This window comes from Netta rufina (genome assembly GCF_964035555.1).
Source record: "Netta rufina genome assembly, chromosome: 3".
Taxonomy (NCBI): domain Eukaryota; kingdom Metazoa; phylum Chordata; class Aves; order Anseriformes; family Anatidae; genus Netta; species Netta rufina.
In genome coordinates, this window is record NC_140125.1 from 25,791,809 (window position 1) to 25,813,840 (window position 22,032).

Genomic DNA, 22,032 nt, shown 5'->3' on the forward strand with positions numbered 1-22,032 from the left:
TTCCCTCTAGTCCTATCATTAGTTACCTGTGAGGAGAGGCTGACCCCCAGCTCCCCCCAGCTTTCATTCTGGCAGTTGCAGAGAGCAATGAGGCCTCCCCCGAGCCTCCTCTTCTCCAGACCAAACAACCCCAGTTCCCTCAGTTGCTCCTCACAGGACTTGTGCTCCAGGCCCTTCACCAGCTTCGTAGCCCTGCTCTGGGCATGCTCCAGGGCCTTGATGTCCTCCTTGTAGTGAGGGGCGCAAAGCTGAACACAGCACTCGAGGTGCGGCCTCACCAGAGCAGAGTACAGGGGAATGATCACCTCCCTGTGATAACAGGCTTTTGTTTCCTGAGCACCACCATCCAAACACCTATTTGGTTCCTTATACACACATATTATACGTTATCTGATGGACTGTTTATGGTCATACTTCCCACAGCACTGGGCCTTTACCTGAGGTCAAAACTCAGATTCCCTGATTGTAGGGCTGTGCAACCCTTTCATATTCAACTTTTAAATCCACTGAAGTTACGCCACCTAAGTTATTTAAGGATTATTACGCTAACCTAAGCTATTACGCTAACCTAAGTTATTTAAGGATCTGACCCCACACCTACCTAGATTAACACTGGTGCTCATTAGCTGTGTTAGAAAATTGCCCTTCTCTTTGGCTCGCCTATGGACCCCATCGCGCAACAAGGTTTGATTGTGAGACCTCATTCCCAATGATTCACATCATAAAAAAAAAGTAAATGCCATGCACATGTCAGGATCATATTAATCAATGTAAAGCTACGCTTGTTACTGGAACCCCTTCTGTATAATCTTAATTACTTTATTTGAACTGCCAAACCCTGATCTTGTATGTACATATTTTTACACCATGTGCTAAAGAGAAGCGAGCACAGCTTTGTTTTCCAGCAGTTCCTCCCTGGGACTGCTGGGCTACACGCTATTCCTGGAAACAAAGCCCAACAACTCATGCATCACATAGCATAATCTGGGAAGTGTTTGGCTGGCCACGCACTTCAGTGAGGATACCTGTTGTAAGTAGGGGGAATGGCTTCATTCTGAAAAACCTTATCTGCACAGACTTAAGGCAGGACACCTCAAATAAGAAGTGGGAGCTAAATATCTTCTCATTTTCTTCAAGACAAAAAGCATAACAAAATCGAGAGTTACTGCCCTGACATCACTTAGATGAGGGACAAGAAAGCAAATCCGTGTTGTTTAAAGAGTATAAAATAATTACCCTCAAAAAAAAACAAAACAAAACAAAACAAAAAAAACCACCCTAACAGATCTCTTATGTGCACCATCAGGGTACATAGGTCTCAGGCCTAAAGAAAAATCCATCCATATTTTTCTGTTACTGGATATAACACACTGTGTGAGGAAAAGTAGCAGAAAACACCATTTCTTCCACATTGGGAATGCAAAATGTGAGATATCATGACCACAATATATCCATCACTCCTACTGAACTAAAAATAACTGCAGATATTAGCCTCAGATATGGATAACAAATATATTTATGATAGGGGAAGGACAGAAGGGGAGCTATTATAGCTAAGATGAGGTAAATTCTGCACATTTTTGAATGAACAAAAATCCATCATACTCAGAGGAGCAATCTCTCATAATTCTGGAGATCCTGGACTAGAATCACCCATGTTATCAAATATGTCAATACTTTTATTTAAGAATTGGGGTCATTTGTTTGTCTGTGCCTGTTCTGTCAAGGACCAATAAACTATTTTTGCAGCAGCTAATGCACAATTTGACAACAAACTGTACTGGCAGCATGCACAGGGACAGTGGCACCATTCTACCTTTGGGCCCCACTTGTGGAGAAATGGATTTAAGGGGACTACTTTGCCATTCGTGAAGTGTATAAAAATCAGCAACATAAATGGAGACATGTAAATGAGATACTGTGTGCCCAGGTCTACATATCCACAAAACTAGGGATTGGACTGTGGACTGAAATATCCCAGAGAGCTTAAAAACAGTCATGGTGCTGCTAGAGTAGGACCACAGAAAAGAATGCTCTAAATTCTACAGGTAGGAATTCAAGCAGCAACTCTACCCCACATTTTACTGGAGCAAGTGCAATACAATAACTGCACTGAGATCTCTTCAGACCAGCAAGACTAGTTGCCATTTGTGGTGGTGATGAAATCCAACAAGTGGATTACTATTTATTACAGATTCAATACTCTCTACCCTGAGGGTATTCACCTTCTCTTAGAACTGTTGTAGTTGTTACAATGTTTCAACAAAGCTTCACAGCCCTTGCTAGTACAAACATAGCTAAACTTAACATTAGAAAATCTAACTCATTCATATATCCTCAGAGGAACCTGTCCTATTTAACTGCAGAAAAGCATTACGAGACCAGCACTTCCATTAGCAGTCTTTGCAAATAAACCTTGCATTCTGCCAGCGAGCTGCTGACTAAAGTCTCTATACACCAGAACATGTTGCACTGGAGACTGAAAGGTTATTGAATGATAGCTGCTTTCACTGATACGAGGCTCTTAATAGGTCGCTTCACTGTTCCTTGTTTCTCCATGTCTTATAGCAGCAATGCCCAAAAGATCATGTAAACAAGAGAATTCCCCTGATGGATGCCCCACCACTTGGCAGTGTTAAACTACTTTTCCTCCTTCACGTGTTTGAGCTAACTTTTCCTCCAATGCTGCCTGTGGCAACCTCCCTAGCTGGTAATCTCCAAATGATTAAGGTTTCCAAATTACTTGTAATTACAACTCTGTGACATAAGTCTGAAACATGTTTTTTAAGTATTGTCCAAAGAAAAAGATTACTATAGGGAAAGCAGATACAAAACCTGCATAAAGACTTTGCTAAGGACTATTATTTAATGTCTCAATTAGAGAACTATAAAACTTTGCTAAAGCAAATCCTAGAGGGGGTATGCCTACCAAGTGGAATAAGTATTTTCTCATTAATGAGTGCTACCGATTGACTCATCACTACCTGCATTATTAAAGACCTCAGAAAGCCATCCATATTTTTTAAAATACACTTTTGTCTGTTTATAGTTTGCATAGATTCAGAGATGCTGTTTTCTGCAAGTTTACTTGAAACCTACACCTTCATAGCAAACAGCTATGTTTCAGTGACAAACAACACGCTGCTTTGTAAATAATGTAACTGTCATCGTGCTAGGATATACTATTTAGAAAGCAGATGCAAAACTTAAAAGAGAAAAATGACAATTAAATTGTCACAGAAGGTACTTTTCAGTACAAATATAGCAAGCAAACTGAAAACATTTAACTAAAAAGCGAGAGCTGTCTACTGTTTATAGTTCTTAAAATGAAGGTGGGAAAATGCAACCTGAGACAGATAACACTGAAAAATGAGATCCAATCCAATAACCCTTAGCAAAAATTTATCTATTATCCAAATTACAGAATACCCTTTTCAACACTGAGCCATGAAAGCAACACTGCAATTCTTTCTGGGCACTCATGCTACACACATTCTTGGAGCTCTCATTTTTAACTTCAGCCTTTTAACTAGATAAAGCAAGACACGTGATGAATTCCACCCATACATTGATTTTACCATTTTCCCCGATACGGTGCTGGAATCAGGAACAAAGATGTATACACAGGTCTTCAGGCATTCCTTCAACATAAACAGTAGCAAAACCTATCTTTTCCTACTCAAAAAACAAAACATCTCAATCCTTAACATACAACATGCAATGAAACAAACCTTGGCTCAGCCCACTGAGACATTTTTTGCTCAAGCGAACTCAATGTTCTTTTGAACATCAAGACCTTAAGAACAAGCTTAAGCCCAGACCTCAAACTTCAATGGGTTGTCTTGTGTTCACGAGCTGTGATTTTAAGCTTTAACCATCTGTAATGCAGCAAACTAGTAGTAGCAGCTTTCTTTTCAGTGTAAAAAAAAGCATTCAACTAAAAAGGTAAAAAAAAAAAAAAGTGTTATTTGAAAGAAAAAATATGAAGACTGTCAAATGCTTTTATATCATGCATTTGACAAGCAATTTCTTGCTACAGTAATAATAAACAGGACTTGTGTATACATAAAGATATCTTTATCATATTCTCTGACACTTGCTTAAGGACATACAAGAATTTTAACACTTCATTTTTAGATAAAACACTTCCAATTTCTGTTCTGTTTCCTCCTGGAATGATTCAGAGATATCAAGTTGTCTTCTGGTTTCCTACGTTATTAGAATAACACCTCACTTCAAAAAAAGAGTACTGTGAATAAGTCCAAGGTTGAACCCTAAACCTTCTACCCGCAAAGTATCTCCTGCATGGAGTTGCAGGGAGAGGATAGAGTTTCCTCCTGTCCATAAGGATGGAGGAAATCCAGAATCAAACTCTGACCCTCTCAAAACCAGTAGCAAAACTCTCATTGATTTCAACAGGAGCAGAAATACCTCGACTTACTATGGACATTCTATATATCGCAGGATGCAGCCCAACTTTAGTGTATTTCCTTACAGAGACATTCACCTCTGAGAAAGAAACAAACATCAATAAAGAGTGTACAAGAGTTTCATCTATGCAGTTAGTCACTGGCTGGGAGCTCAGTCTGGAAACCTGCATAGCAAAAATGATTTAAAACAGGATAGCCCAAAGGCATCCTGGCTTGTGTCAGGGATGGTGCAGCCAGCAGGAGCAGGGAGGTGATCGTCCCTCTGTACTCTGCTCTGGTGAGGCCGCACCTCGAGTGCTGTGTTCAGCTTTGGGCCCCTCACTACAAGGACATTGAGGCCCTGGAGAGTGTCCAGAGAAGGGCTACGAAGCTGGTGAAGGGCCTGGAGCACAAGGCATGTGAAGAACGGCTGAGGGAACTGGGGTTATTTGGTCTGGAGAAGAGGAGGCTCAGCTAGTTGTGGAGAGCAATAAGGTCTCCCCTGAAAGGAAGTGGTGGGGAGTTGGGGGTTGGCCTCTTCTCACAGATAACCAGTGATAGGACTAGAGGGAACAGCCTCAAGTTCCACCAGGGGAGGTTGGAAATGAGGAGACATTTCTCCTCAAAAAGAGCAGTCAGGCACTGGAACAGGTTGCCCAGGGAGGTGGTGGAGTCACCGTCCCTGGGGGTGTTCAAGGAGAGGTTGGACGTGGTGCTTAGGGACGTGGTTTAGTGGGTGACATTGGTGGTAGGGGGATGGTTGGACCAGATGATCTTGGAGGACTTTTCCAACCTTAATGATCTATGAGGAAGCTCTTTTATGGACTGCATAAAAGATTTTATGAACTGCTAGTGGCCTCCAGCATATAAATTAGATTCCTGAGCTAATTTGTTTTGTTGTTTTGTTTCAATTAAAACACTCAATTTGTATTATATCAGAAAGCCTGAGGAAAGCTTTGATGATTCTAGAAAATGACTTCTTTTTTTTTTAAAGCAAGCTCCTATCCAGAGACATAAGCACCACTCTGAGCAGGCATCAGTCATTACTACTGTCCATGTAAATTTACACACAGGTCTTAGGTACACAGGAGGCTTTAAGAAAGAAAATAGTTCTTGTTCCTCATCTGTGCCTCACACTGGATTTGGTTGATACAATTAGGCATACACTTTCTTGAAAAGAGCAAATCTCATTTATATTCTGTTAATCTCTCCTAGAATCCTTCAGAAGAAATATTGCTTTAATTTTCTGCTTTCCACGTTTCTTCAAAAACCTGCGGTATCTCCTGGAGAGTGGATGAAGCCTAATGCCCATTAGTGGCAAACTCCCGTAGGGTGAGTTTTCCTTCAGTTTTCCTTGAGCAAGCCTTGCCAAGCAGAGCGACTATCCAATTACTATGAGAGTTCCCTATCCTTCCTGCAAATGGAACAATGAAGTTTATTAATAGCTATTACTCATTTTCTGTAGTGGTTGTGAGCAGACAAAGTGCTGTCGGCCAAATGTGAGCAGCAGTAACAGTTTGTATCTATGCTGAGCTCATGTCCAATACTACAAAGAATGGGCTTCGTGGGTGATAAGCAGTAGGTGGGCTTGGCTTGTTCATTAAAAAAAGCCCAGGAATTTCAAATTACAGTAACAAAGCAGTCACCACGCAAATAAATTTCCAGTAATTATGCAATTTAGACCGAAGACGGATTAGGGTGCTCTGTTATTGCCTCTTTTTACACTCCAAAGAGACAAATAATAGATTTTCTCTCCACTGAAGAGATTTATAGACCCTTTTAAAGCTTTATTATAACCAGCAAATTGAGCTGTATAGTAGGTAAGAAGTGTAGCATACACTAATTTAGCTGACGTCAAAAGCAGTTAACTCTGTTGTCTCTGTGAGGCAATGACTAAGCAGTCCTGAACTGAAGCATCTTTCATGTACTCAAGTGACATATTTCCTAAAAACAATGTATCACAGATCAATGCCTGGCTTTTAATATCATAACAGCTAATGAAAAAATACAACAGGTCAGTAAATCAGGAAAGATGATATTTTTCAACTAGGAAATACATTATTTCAATACCAAAAAAGTCTAACAATTCTGGAATTAAATACTCAGCAGCTGGGCAGGCAGCTTAACTATTCTGATATTGGCAAGCAGGTTTAATATTTGAAGATTATGTTTATATCACACCATACATGCATGATGCAATCCAACAGTGGACATCAGAAAAAAAAATAGTACAAAAATATTAAGTAACATTCACATAAAGATTTGCATTGAGTTAGCAGTTGAGATTGCATTAGCTTAACTACAGAAACCAAGGTTTGAGCATATAATTGGTTACAATACATTTTTGAGTGCTACTGAAATTTGACCTTCTAAGTAAGCAGTAGAAGTACGTGTTAAGGTATAGTATATTGTAATTAACAAAATACATTAAATGAACACATAATATGAATAGCATATTATCTGAGAACTTTTATTTTCTGTATGTAAAATCCTCATAATTAAAATGCTTTCATCATACAACCTGACAAAAATCTGATGTACTACATTTACTAAAACATGTTGTATTTGCTACAATACCTGATTCAAAAATGAGTCTCCCCAAATCTAATGATCATTTCAGTCATTTTTGTTTTCTATTTCACACGGAACTGGTTAAATGTTGTCATGTAACCTCCCACAAATAGTCTTAGAACAAGACAGTTAAAAAATGTTTTCACTAATTTCAGCTAGTTAAATAAAAACTGACCACTCCAGCCACATCTAGGGTGTTTATTAAGCTTGTAGTTGAGTGTTATATACACCAATCTGCTTAATTGAACAGGCAGTTACAAATAGCTGTGTCACTACTGACTACTTTCAGTGACAACTAGGGTACACTTCTGAGAGACCATGAAGTTCAATAAGAGCAAGTGCCGGGTCCTGCACCTGGGACGGGGAAACCCTGGCTGCATGTACAGACTGGGTGATGAGACACTGGAGAGCAGCCCCGCAGAGAGGGATCTGGGGGTCGTGGTAGACAGCAAGTTGAATATGAGCCAGCAGCGTGCCCTGGCAGCCAGGAGGGCCAATCGTGTCCTGGGGTGCATCAAGCACGGCATCGCTAGTAGGTCAAGGGAGGTGATTGTCCCGCTCTACTCTGCGCTGGTGCGGCCTCACCTCGAGTACTGTGTGCAGTTCTGGGCACCACAGTATAAAAAGGACATGAAACTGTTGGAAAGTGTCCAGAGGAGGGCTACGAAGATGGTGAAAGGCCTGGAGGGGAAGACGTACGAGGAACGGCTGAGGTCACTGGGCCTGTTCAGCCTGGAGAAGAGGAGGCTGAGGGGAGACCTCATCACAGTCTACAACTTCCTCGTAAGGGGGTGTCGAGAGGCAGGAGACCTTTTCTCCATTAACACTAGTGACAGGACCCGCGGGAACGGGGTTAAGCTGAGGCAGGGGAAATTTAGGCTGGACGTCAGGAGGGGGTTCTTCACAGAGAGGGTGGTTGCACACTGGAACAGGCTCCCCAGGGAAGTGGTCACTGCACCGAGCCTGTCTGAATTTAAGAAGAGATTGGACTGTGCACTTAGGCACATGGTCTGAACTTTTGGGTAGACCTGTGCGGTGTCAAGAGTTGGACTTGATGATCCTTAAGGGTCCCTTCCAACTCAGGATATTCTATGATTCTATGATTCTATGACCTTTATTTCTTTAGGCCTCAGTTCTTTAAAAAAAAAAAAAAAAAAAGAAAAGTGAAGCAAGTGCTAATCATCATTCTTATGAAAAGCATCTCAAGCTTTTGCTTTACACTTTGCATATTCTTATGTTCCACTGGCACTAGCAGTACTTATGGATTTGCTTAACTCAGCAAGTCCATTTCAGTCCAGTCCCAGCAGAGACGTTAAAATGAAACCTTGACATCACTAAATCCAATCACAGGTTTGACAGTGATTTCAGCAAGGTCAAACTTATACCCAGTATTTTTATCCCATCTCTATGAAGAAATAAACAAGAATGTCAATCAACACTCCACTGTCTACCTTCTTATTCAGGTACAGCTATAAGCACCGTACCATCTATTCTCTAATTCTCCAATTCAGCATATTTGTCCAAAGAGGAGAAACATAACAGATCTATCTGCCTTTCTAGGGTTAAAATTGGCAAAAAGAAGGTTTAACATGGCTTACAGTCACTGAGGTATTTCTGCTTCTGCACACTTTGGTGATACCATTTCTTCTGTTCACAGATTTCAATATAATTTCCCTTTACTCACAAGTACCAGGCCATTTCAACACTGCAGGTGTAATTCTATTTAATCTAACTATCTTTTTCAAGTAATCCTCTTCTATACTTACGAGATCACCTTTGAAAATACGGGGTGGGGAAAAAATGCCTTTTGATGTTTAAACAGAAATGATGTGATATTAACATTTCTTAAAATGAAAACCTGTGAGAAGCTAGATCATTAAGATACATTTTTGTTTTACCTCACAGAGTCTCTGAAACACACTGGACAACTACTTTTAAAATCAAAGGCTGGAAATAGACGAGGAATGACAGTCCTAATCTCCACAGAAAAAGGCAAAGATGCACAAGCCTACCTTTACTTTTCTTGCTTCTCAGTGTCAGCTGCTACTTAAGTCCCATCAGGGGGCATGGAATAGAAAGCTTTCAGATAATAGCTGTCCACAATTATAGGATAGATACAAAGCAAATCACCTCAAAATACCTGATCCTCTTGAGGCTGACTGCCATATCATTTATAGCACCTATTTTGAGATAAGGCTTTTGGGAATGTGCAAATTTTAAGGTGGACAGGCATGAGAAGAGGAGGAGCTGTGCTTCTACAAACCTCGTATCAGTCTCTTACCAGAGATAACAAGATATTTATGCCATGATACTCCCGCCCCATGGCATGTCAAAATGTATCTGATCAACGTGTCCAACGTCTTTGCAGAAAAGCACTCAACACAGTCAGTAACATAGCATGGAAAAACAAAAATGACAGATTTTTTTTTTTCTTCCTTTTTCTCTTTCTCCCCATGAATGGCATCTGGGCTAAATGCCTAAACTATGAACTGACAAGTTTCTTTGTGTAATACATTGCCAAAGTCATTCACTCATAAGTCAAAATTGATGTGGGTTTTAGTTGTATGTTATTATTGCTTCTCTAGTATCCACACCCTTACTTCTCCACTAGGGTATTCTCCATATTGAAGTAATTTGCAATTTTCAGCAATGCTTTAACAGTAGCACATCTTTTTCTCTGTTGTACTACACTTGGCTACCAGGGTGAGAAGCTGCTTAGTAAACAATGGCCTTGATCAATTTTTAAAAGCACTTATAAGCTTCCAACAATGGCGTTTCCTCTCATGACCCCCAAAACCTCACTTTAACCCTTGGTAACAACAAGTTTTAAATCCTCCTGATTTAAACAGGATAAAGCAGACACTAAAAACTAAGTTGATGTACCACTGAACTGCTGCCCTATCTGGCAATCAGGAGCTCAGAACCTCCTTCTCACAATTATAGTCAAACTTTTGAATAGTAGTAACTTTATCATGCATTTATTATCTATGCAACTGCATATTTACCAAGATGATGATATCCTGGAGAAATGAAACCATAGTAACACATTCTACACCTGTATTAGCCATGAGACTAGAAACAAGATTGCTAATTTTTTAATCAAGACAGCCTCCCAAGTCAAAGAAAATGCAGATCAGGCAGAATCTACTATAAAATAGATAATTTCTTTTTAATTACAGCCCCTATTTATAAGTCTGAATGGACACAATTTGGTTAAGTGTTTAGTATCATAAATGGAGAAGCAGAGTACCTGATTTGTTTTTCTAATACCTGCTTTGCTTTTCAACTCCAGAGAAATTTTAGACAACAAGCTGTGGTATTTTTCTTACCTTGATTGAAAGCTCTTCCACCTGCTATATTACACAGTGAAACATGTCAGCATGCACTGATTATAAGTTACACTGGTTCGGATTTGTCACATCATAATCTTTTATTGGTACGCTCAAACGACACCAGGTGGTGGTGTAAAACTCTTCAGTAGCATATTTGTATTCCTTACATTGTGACATTCACATTGTCCTTCTCTTCACGCTGTCTTATCTACTTCATAATCTGCACTGCTAATAACTTTGAGGCATTTAAATACCAATACTGGGTCTTTTGAAGGCCTACCTAGCATAATACCCTGTGTTTGAGAGTAGCCTACAGTGGCTTCTCCACTATGCCAGGTAGAAGGGTAAGAGCAAGCCAAGCAACCACAAGCAGCCCCGCAGGTGCCAGGCATGTGACAGTGCGCTCCATCACGTAACTTGGGTTCTTCCACTCCACTTCACTTCCCATTTCATGAAGTTGTTAGAAATATTAATTTAAAAATCCACGTATTCAGAAAACTACCAAAAAAATTTTGGCACTTCAGGGAAACAGCAGCACTGCTCATGAGGCTTCACAACACAAGTTATTTGCTTTCGCCATTTTTTCCTAGCTTTTATGCAAAGCTCATCACTTCAGCACTTGCTGGTCTAGGCCAGTTCTGTCCAGTCACACAGTCTGGAAACAAAGGCTATTCTCATTTCTAAAAACTGATGTTCCTATACAGCACAACAAAACACACAAAGACTGCAAGCCTCTGGGTAGTAGTGATTCATGGGTTTAACTGTAAAGACACAAAGGCATCATAATTCAGGGATTCACAGGGCAAACTATGTGAGATTTCTTAGATAACTGAGAATGCTCCATATTTCACTAGCAGACATAGGAATTGCTACTATCCACATGGCTTTCAGAGCAAGAAATCAAATCAGCTGTACATGAACTGATTTTTCAACCTACACAGTAAACAAACAAATCCCATCTGTGAAATCATTTTATTATTTCTGACAGCGATTGTTTGCTACTTACATGAATGAAGTATCTGGGCAAGTGCTAATAGCAGTTTATGTTTTTTTCCTTCTGTAAAATGATAATTAAACTTTATCTGTTTAGATACCAGTTTCAATTTTGTTATAAGAAAGTGTTATGAATATTTTGTAAAAGAACGCCAGATGGTTTTACTGTGATATACCACACCCATCTTTGCAGACAAAAATGGGTGTACAGAGTACTTTTTGCATTGTCTGTTACAATTACCTGACACAGCAGCATCATTAAAATTTGTGCTAAAGTTCAGATTCATTTGACACCTCCAGAGCAATGTTCAGATCCCCTGGTATAATATCTGGGAGAGAAAGAAAAAAAATGGTGCTGTTTGAAGCTCTGCTTGCAAAGGCCAGCAGGCCAAGAGATGCAGCTCTCAGGAGACTGCCCAGTAAAAAACAGAGATTTCTAAATTAACTCTGTAGGTCAGAAGTTCAGTTCAAATCCTTTCTGAAAGACAATTTAAACCAAGGGATTTGTAGTAGCTCAAATAATTTTTTAACAGTTCATCTGTTTTATCCACCCTATTTATGCTGCATTTCTTTGAATACTTGATATCAATAGTTGCAAACTATTATAAACCATAAAGCTTGCCTATTACAACTAGCTTTAAGCAGGAAACAAAATGAAAATCTCATCCAATAAAGCTGTGATAATAACAGACCCACTGTTTTTATGACTAAAATGAAAATTTTAGTCATATCACAAAGCAGTCAGAGACCAAACAGGGAAAGCCCCGTTGTGCTAGGCTCTTTGCTAACACAATGGAAGAGAGAAGCCTCTTTGCTGAAAAGCTGACAAGTCTAAGTTTGAGGTAATGTTGCTAGAAGTCTGGGGTACAGCCTACAAATTTGCAGGCATGTACATGACTGTGAAAACACACGTACATTTTTATGCATTTACTGTCATATATCAATAATATTTTTTTTAAAAAAAGCAATAATGACTAACCTCCACATTTTAGTGAAACTGTGCATCAGGCTCACACAGCGAGGAAGAGCTGGAGGTTTGAGTCCATCCATTCGAAGGAGGAGGGCAGGAACACCATACAGAACCAGGTACTTCACATAAAAAAATAATACTTGAGCTAAAGCCAGGCCACCTAAAAAAACAAAACCACCACACCAAATTAATACCTTAAACAACTCTTGAAATATTTTTAACATCTGTTGATACTGATTACTTCCCAATAGAAATTATTCAAAGAACTGAAGCAAGCACTGTTGTTTGATGGGATATACAACACCTGATTTTGTAACAGGTGTAGGACATGGAAGCACATGCAGTTTGACTCCAGGCATGCACAAAACACTACTATTATCCTAATACAAAAGCATAACTAAGCACCTGTGTTTCCACTTCCAAGATCTCTTTGGACTGTGGGCACTGACGTCTACAAAAAACAAATATGGACTTATGCTGTATGAAAAATCAGAACTTACTGACACAAGTGATGAATGCTTACCACAGGGACAATAAGATTTCATCTTTGAGGAAAAAAAAAAAAGTCAATACTGGACATGCACAGCATCCTGACACGCATTCTTCACTTGCTCCTCCCAAAGAACTACAAACAATGGTCATCTTTGCAGCTCACCCTGACAGCTTCACAGACAGCCCATGCTATGTAGACTGTACCCCCTGCAACACTCCCAAGATGATCTCTCCTGACACAGCTGAGGCACAACTAGACTGGAACTCCACCTGGCATAATACTGAAGGTACATTTCTGTTTTAAACCCACAGGACAAAGACCTCACCCTGGAGTGCTTTAGTTGCCTGAGTGCCAAAAAAGAAATTTTGGTGGTGTGCTGGCTCACTGCAATCCCAGGATATGGCACAAAACACAGTAATCTTACACAGGTGAGATGTAAATCAGACTGGCTATTCTTACAGAGTTACCGTAAGTCACAGCCCTAGAGTACAAAATACAAGATTGGCAGTAACAAGTTCAGGCACCCTGAAACTCAGCCTGACAATTACCAGCACGGACAGCTCATAACTTTATGCCGAGTCTCATGATGCTTGGCCTGTTTCCTCAGAAGCATGTAACGTTTTGACAGTGACAAGAATCACTGACCATCATTAAAAAAAAAAAAAAAAAAAAAAAAAAAAAAAGGATAGTAGTAGTAAGTTTCACAATAATGGAAGAAAACTTTTTTCCTGTTATTTATTTATTTATTTATTTTAAATATACACGAGTGTACACAGAAAACCCAAAACCCAAATAAAGCCCAGATATGACTCAAGTTTTTAAATACCAGGATTTGGTGGCAGGGTGGAACGCACACGGGAGAAGATGATCTTTTAAACAACTCTGATTGCTCAGACTTGTAAATAAAACAAGATGGTTCATATCCGTATTCTAAATAGTATTATGCCAAGTAAAACAGAATTTGACCAATAACCATCAGAAGCAAAACTTTATAAAAAGCAGAGGGCAATACCTTCACCGATATTGATGGGAGCTCACTCCTCCAAGAAGGTGTTCTGACTTGGGAGAAACTTCCCTCTGACTGTCAGTTGATACTAAAAATCTAGTCCCAAAGAAGGGAAAGTGAAAATTGGTAATTTGGTAGAGTAAAAAGTTATAAAATGCTATTGTTATGTCTCCTTCCTTTCCACTGTTTTGCTTTTTCTAACTGATACTAACTACCTTGCAATTTGTTTGCAGTACTTTAGATATTAAATATCATTTCAGAATCTTCAGCACACTTCCCGTAGAGCCTAAATATTCAATCTGACTCCAGCAATACAAGCCTATGAACACCTAAATCATCTGCCTTCCCCCAGCACCAGCGCCAAAGCATCCCTTTTGCATTCTGCTGACTAATGGGCATATGGCAGATGATGACCTAAAGTTCAACATTAAAAAATTCATCAAATATGTAACAACCTAGGGTAAAATTCTGGCACTAGCAATGTAAATTGCAAAACTCCTGCTGACTTACACATGGCCAGCATTTCGCTGCTGCAATACGCCATTTTTGGTTTTAATATCATCATCCACATGCATGATATAAGAAACGGTTGTGCCATACAAGATAAAAACTGATGGTAGAACAGAATACCTAGACATGAGGCTTATAGTATTTTCCTTCAGGGAAGTAGTCATCTAATATTCAGTAACATTCTTCCCCAGAGGAAAACAAACAATCAAAAGCACAATTTGGATACTAGCCAGTTAGCTACACATTAGATTACTGCTAAATCATTTATACAGCTAACTTTCTGGTTTAATTCCCATCTCATTCAATTTCTCATTTCTTTTATGACAAATTTCTGTGGAGAGCTGAATGCTGACACCCACACAAACTGATTACGAAGATCACAGCTGTCTGTGCATTGGTGAAATTCAAAATCCTTTGGCTGTGCATGATGGATAAAGATTTAGTGACCCAAACTACCACCCTCTTGGGACACAAAACAATCAATATATTTAATTTTTTGAATATGATGATGAAGCGTTCAGAGTTTTCAGATATAAAGTTATAACAAACAAGTCGAAGGAAAAAAGGGAAAAAAGGCATTTTCACTATCTCTAGCACTTAATGCAAGTCTGAGTTGTTGTTATTGTTAACTAGCAGACAGCTCAACAGCAATGGTATCTTAAAAAAGCATAGGCAGCACATCACTGACATTACTACCTGGCACATACTGGCTGCTTTGTGTGTGGCAGTTCTAATGCTCATAAGATCAGTGATGTGAAGGTCCCCATCAATATGTGAATGAAATTCTTGATGGTCTTCAACTCATCCCAGCTGTGCAAGAGGTCTGGGCCACACACGGAAAATCTAAGAGCAAGGTTCACAGCTGTACAACAGCTGGTCTGCACTGGCAATATGCTCAGGCTTTAAACCTTTTTTGCATACCTGAAATATTCCAGCTGCTTTGTATTCGCTCCATTATAGCGCAAAGCAGCCAGAAGTACACTGCTTTATCTGATACAAAACCATAAAATAAAAAAGAAATTTAAGATCAATGCTAAATTTCTCAAATTCATTATCAGTAACACAATTTGTTCTCTAGAGTTCTATTTAAAGCTTAAAAAGAACTCACACAAGAACATTATCTTAAATTGGAAACAAAGCTGAGAATCTATATCAAGTGTATATTAAAAACACTTAAGGGAAAAAGCATTGCAGCAATGATATCTATTCCCTGGAATAAATGAACTTAAAGGGTTCAGAGTCAAGGTGAAGTTTAAGAACTAAATGTATTATGGTTTAAAAATTATTGAGCTAAAGTACCCATACAATGTGAACCCCATGCACTTCAACAGTCAAGCTGCTTGAAATCCCAGATTAAATTAACTGACTTGTATAGAGATTGATATTTTCAATTTCTTACCTTGCAATCCTTATAAAGCATTCCAGATTTTCCTTGACTTTAAGAACACATTTCTAGACCTTCAGCAAAGTTTTACCTTCCTTAAATTTACTCCAAAACTGCATTTCGTAAGTTTATTAGACCTTTGTTCGAAGAATAATTAAAATATTCACAGGGCTGGTTTTGTCTGAATAATAATTTTTGACAGAAATTATCAACTAGATCATTTCTATAAGTTAATAACAACATATTCATATAGGGATTAAAAACTATTTTTCCTGTCCATAAAACATCACCAAAACATATTTATGGTCAAGAATTTTAACTTAGCTTTCAGTTTTATAGGTGACACATGAGCCTGACAGCACAAATTTCCCTTTTTCACAGCTACACTGACCTGCAACGTTAACGATTGTAAATGCTTGTTTCTGTCAATAAACAGGACAGGTACAACTAGAAAACACATATCAGACAAATATGCAGTCATTTTGAAAGGGTTACTGACACATGGCACAGGTCTAATAAGACACAGACATTTACAATGGCTCAGAATTTGTGGCCATATCATCAAATTCAAAATATTGAGCTTTGGGGTGTCATTTACCCTCTCTCATATTTCCTGCATCTCCTCTCTTACAGGAAATATATATATATACACACATACATATATATGATGCATGGATTTCCTCACAAATGGATGCATTTATATATTTATATATATATGATGCATGAATTCCCTGACAAATAAAATTCTCTTCACTCAACCAATAACAGCATGATTCCTGGCAAGCTTCGTGTGCTGGACTATAGCATCTTCTTCCTAGCATCACTCTCCTCCCCGACAAGAGCCCCACAGCAGGACCTACTCTGACCTTCTCGATTTGGTGCTGCCCTGTCCCCTGGTCAGGGCTCAGCACCCTCTTTTACAAGCTGTGTTAACCTGAATTACCACGTAAGTGACTGCTCAGTTCAGTTACCCTGTCCCTATCCACTGCAAAAGAGCACAGTGCAAGAAGCACCCCAATTTCATTAACTAACAAACATAAACTAATGCAATTAATAATTAGGCTTGTATTGCTCAGCAGTGTCTTTCACTGCTGCTTGGCAGTGCTTTGAAAGAGGTGCCAGCTCACAAAATCAAGATGAATGATAGAAAGAAAGAAAATATTACTGGGACTCATGCAGCCTAGCTTCACAGCCCAGCCCTCAGTAGTATACAAGAAGAAAAACCCAAAACGTATGGAACAGTGACAGGAAAGTCCACCCCACAATGTTTGCCCTGAATGCTGCATACTTCTTTTAAGACTATGAAGTTGAACAGATTCAATGATCCCAAAGTGAAGTTGCTTAAACCAGGCTGAAGGTCTGGCACAGACAGGTCTTCCAGATCACTTAAAAAAGAAAACCAGAAAACTTTTTAAGGACAGACATACCTGAAAGCTACCTACCTACCTTAAATACTCCCAAACACCTACAGTAGGCATTAAGTTCTAATATTTGTGGGAAAGAACTCTGTAAATATATCGGCAGTTACCACATGAGTAACAGATTAACCATAAAAGTAGGTTAACTACCAATATTACCTGAAATTTAAGCCTGCAGGGGGATTTACAAAAAATCTAGCATTTTCCTTCATTACTTTTTTTTTTTTTTTTTAAAGCAGCGAACTATCTACCCAATGTTTCAGAGAATAAAATCTTATTAAGATTCCTGAATCATGTTTATATTCCAGTTTCCAAAACAGACACAAAGATGCCAAATATTTTAATAAGATTTTCCTTAGTGTTATCTTGCAAGATAAAAAAAAAATAATCTCAGATTACTCTGTTTCATTGCTATTTAAATGGATGCACAGACACCCTAATTTCAATAGCAAAACACTGAGTGCCTCTTAAGAATGAACTCAAACTCATTTCCTATTTATAGGCTTATTAGAAAAAGAACCACAACACATCCAAAACAGCACTCTGCATCTGACTTGAAGACTGCTCTGTAGGTCTTGCTTTCTCAAAGAGAAACTTACATGCACTTCTTCTTTTAACAAATCAAAAATGAAATTCACCAACTACAAAATCAAGCAGGTGGCTCCACCTTTGAGCAGATCCTATCACTTCAGATTGTTTTTATATAAGCGGCATGACATTCAAAGAGAATGTCCTTTCAAAGCACTGGAACCTAATTAATAACAAAAATGATAGTTAACCAGCACGGTAAGTTGCACATGCTTCACTAGAAAGAACAAACAGCATATGGTTAAGACCAAGACAGTAAGACCAAAGATCACTCATCATACACGCACACATCTCTCCATCAAAGACACACCTCTAACACAAAACACACATCCATACAAATGCCTGGTCAAATATATTTTTTAAAGGACATAACAGGAGATATGGACGATGACCTGAACTTATTTATACCTGAAGGTACCCCAAAGAGTCATTTGCATATCTAAAAGTACTTATAACCAAAGCTAGCTCTCACCTCCTCCTCCACTTAGGAGACTAATGTTTCCTTTTGGATGTTATTCTTGCTAACAAACATGAGCCACTGGTAAAACAGAACATGACTGTGTACGCAGCAGGAAATTACACTTTCTTCAGACAGTATGATGCAGATTTTTGTTAATGCACGTGGCATTTATATTCCAGTATCTGAACTAGCAGCCTGTGTAGTGCTGCAGTCAGTCAGATGAAAACATCTCAGCCACTCTGGACGTGAGCAGTCAGTCTGAAAGGCCACAAAAAAATAGCAAAATCTATTCTGCCGTTATCTGACACTGCTCTTTCCCCATCATTCTGCTGCATGGAAAATAATCAGAGGCACCTGAGCTCCAACCCTTCTGGTATCAAAAACAGTACCACTGCCAGGATGGCAGCTCACGAGGCCCTCCCATTTCAGAACTGAATTCTTCCTGCATTATGACCAGCCCAAGCTCAGTGCTCTATAAGCACAGAAGTTTAGTGTTTCCCACATGCTGCTTTAAAGGCAACAAAATTTGTGTGTCAGGAGCAGTATGTGATAGAAGAAACTGTGACATTTATGGGCCATGTGAGTGTTGCAGTATGGAACAGAGGAGGAGATAGCCTGAAAAGACAAAGTCGTAACAGTTTTCTTTGTATTTTTAGCCATTGGCAGAGGTGCATGCAACCTACTTCAGGTTTGATTTTTTTCCACATTTTAGCTGGCAGAAATCCAGCTGAAAATAATTTTTCAAAACAGACAAAATTGAATCATACTATAGATTTTGTACTGCCTGAAGAACTTAAATAATGAGCATCCATTTTCTCTTTTAGTAGAGAATCTCTTCTACATAATATCAACAACAATATGAAGAATAATTTTACAGAACTGCTGTTCTTCACAGGACCCTCCAACAAGGACTCCAACCATTTTTCATTTAAACTCCCCCAAATCCAGGAGCCTTAGTTTAACAAGGCACTTACTTTTCTACTTATTAAAGATTGATGCACAGGAGATGCAACTTGCGCTGTCTCAGTGCAGGTTGTTGACTATGTACTTCCACAGCTCGTTGATTCACGAGGCATGAAAGTAAGCTGCCTTTCTGATAAAAGTTATACTCCAGTGATTGCCAGTCACAAATTAGGAAACGTAGGGAAAGCTGTAATCCAGGAAAACACAGAAGATAGGAAGAGAATTGAAGATTTTACCTTTAGATGAACTACACATACACTGTCTTTAGTCTCCTGCTCACAGTTTCCAGTGTTACTATCACCCAAATTAAAACCCAAAATTTGTCCACTACAAATATAAACTGCACAAAAGAACTGAGGAGAATTCACAAATATTTATATTATAGCGGTTCTTCCATCTATAGTACAGTAACTACTCAAGGGAAAGGCTTCATCTACCCAATAACTGAGACAATACTTCAGTCCCTGGAAAACTTGTGTAACAAATCTTGTTAGAAGCCATTTGTAAACACATCAAAGACAAGAAACTAAATGGGAACAGAAAAAGGGGTTTACTAAGGGAACATGATGCCTCACCAACGTCACTGCTTTCAATATGAAGGAATGGATGCTTTCAACACACAGGGAGAAGCATGGATGTTGTGCACCTTGACCTCAGTGTCAGCTTTCACACATTTTTTGCCATAGCTTCCTTATCACCAGAGATGTGAGATATGGTTTGTATAAGTAGGTAACATGTAAGAAAATTTGGCTGGGACTACCAGGCTGAAAGCATAGCAGTGATCACAGGTGCAAAGTGCAGCTGTTGGCCACCAGTAACTAGTGGCATCCCCTCAGAGACCACGGCTGAGACCAGTACCACTCACTGTCTTCATTAGCAACCTGGATGACAAACCAGAGTGAACATTCAGCAAGTTTGCTGGTGACACCAAGCTGAGGGAGCAGGCAATACACCGAAGGGAAGAGTTGCTATTCAGAGGGATCTGAAGGTGACAGGTCCAGAGAAGTGATCTTTTCCCTCTGTTTGGCACTTGTGAGGCCGCAGCTGCCGTGTTGTGCCCAGCTGTGGGCTCTGCTCTCACAAGAAAACCACCGACATGCTGGAGCAAGTCCAGCAGAGAGAATCACTAAGACAGTCAGGGACAGAGCATGGAACGTATGAAGAGAAGCTGAGAAAAGCAGGTTTGTTCAGGTTTATGTAAGTAAGAATCACAGGAGCCTTATTGCTGCCTAAAACTTGAGCAGAGATTGCAAAGATGGAGCCAGTGCATAGCAATATGACAACTGGTAACAGGCAAGTTGGAACATGGGAAATGTCAGTGTTTGAAGGACATTTTGGGTCTGGGCAGTTTTTCTTTGCCATGAGGCTGATGAAATTCCAGAAGAGGTTCCCAGAAAAGTTGGGAAATGTCCATTCTGGCAGCTGTTCAAGACCCAGCTGGACAAAGCCCTCAGCAACCTGGCCTAAATAGACCAGCTATGAGTGGGACACAGGCCTACCTCATCTCTGGAAGACCCTTCCAACGAACTACTCTATGGTAAGTATTCTACTGATATACCATTTTTCCATGGTCTAACCTTACCGTTTCACAATGCCATTCAGCATGAATAATTCCATGCAAAGAAACATCCAAACTCCTCTAAAAAAAAGAATAGTAAAAACCCATTCTCCTAAATCATTGCACCAGTCTGCACCATCCTGCACCTCGTCACTACTTCGAACACCATCACCACCACTACTGAGGACACTACCAGAACTGCTCCAGGGGCTGTGATGGACTACTCAGTTGTATTTGAACCAAAATCAAAGTTTGCTATGACACAACACGAACATCTACTATCACTTCTAAACTCTGGGGAAAATTCTTCCAAATTCTTACTATTATATAACACTGACTGCTTTCACACCGTTTGCCTCCACGCTGTCTTGTGGCAATGAATTTTACAAGCCACGTGTATATTGTGTGAATGTATTTCCTGCTTGGTGGGTACTTTCGATGTCTTTTGCTTCCAAAGACTCTTTATCCTCACGGTAAGAAAGAGCAGACAAAGAAACAGGGATGGTCACAGAAGAGAAGATAGTTTACATCGGAAGTAAAGAGACTGGAGGATATTCAACAAATTAAGGGTGAAGTAAGGTTACAACAGCCTCTGATCCTTTAAGACACTATGACAAGAAGTGCCACAAGAAACACGTAGCCCAGCTGGGTTACTTGGGACAGACGGTGGTTTCCTCTGTGACAGGATAAACCCTCTGCTGATTTCCACATTCATATTCAGAAGAATGGGAGAATACACAGAACTATGTATTTGCAAATTAATCAGAAAGTATGAGGTAATTTCATCTCTAGGCAAGAGTGATGTTACTGTAACACAGGTACTGGCTTGTAAATAGCATGGAGAAAAGAATCTGAACATTTGATGTAAGGGGATCTTTGGATTAGCTGCAGGTATTAAAAACATACAATGCACTCTTTTTATGTTTTTATGTTTTAAAAACATACATGCACTCTTTTGTATATTGTTGCTTCCAGAAACTTCTGTCTAATTCCTTCCAAATGAGAGAAAAACATTTCTCTAATTGGGTGGTCACACGCTGTCCCTTGTTTTTATATATATATATTATATATATTATATATATATAATTTATATATATAATATATATATATAAAATAAAAATTGCGTATTTGCATGGCAAATAAAACAATGCACTTAGTTACGTTATTTTAGGTAATTTCAGCATTTTTCTTGTTATTTGTGGCCACGTAAGGCTAACAACAGTGAACAGCGAAGTTTTTAAACAAGCAATGTAACTCAGTGAGGTTTTATTTCTTTGCTATCTCACTTCACAAGAACGCTACAAGAAGCGATCCGGAACACTGTGTTGCTTTGTGATTCTCTGAGGTGTGTTCTGGCCAGCATCAATGCCCTTAAGA

At 39.2% G+C, this 22,032-nt stretch overlaps 1 protein-coding gene across 1 annotated transcript in view; it reads right to left on the minus strand.

Moving 5' to 3' along the window:
• The window catches only part of HHAT (hedgehog acyltransferase), a gene marked incomplete at both ends in the record, with an annotated part of 164,728 nt that overhangs the window by 126,102 nt on the left and 16,594 nt on the right, over nt 1–22,032 (minus strand). Inside the window, one exon of the mRNA XM_084283411.1 lies at nt 12,285–12,435. Coding sequence (XP_084139537.1) covers nt 12,285–12,435 — 151 coding nt within the window. The remainder of the gene's footprint in view (nt 1–12,284; nt 12,436–22,032) is intronic.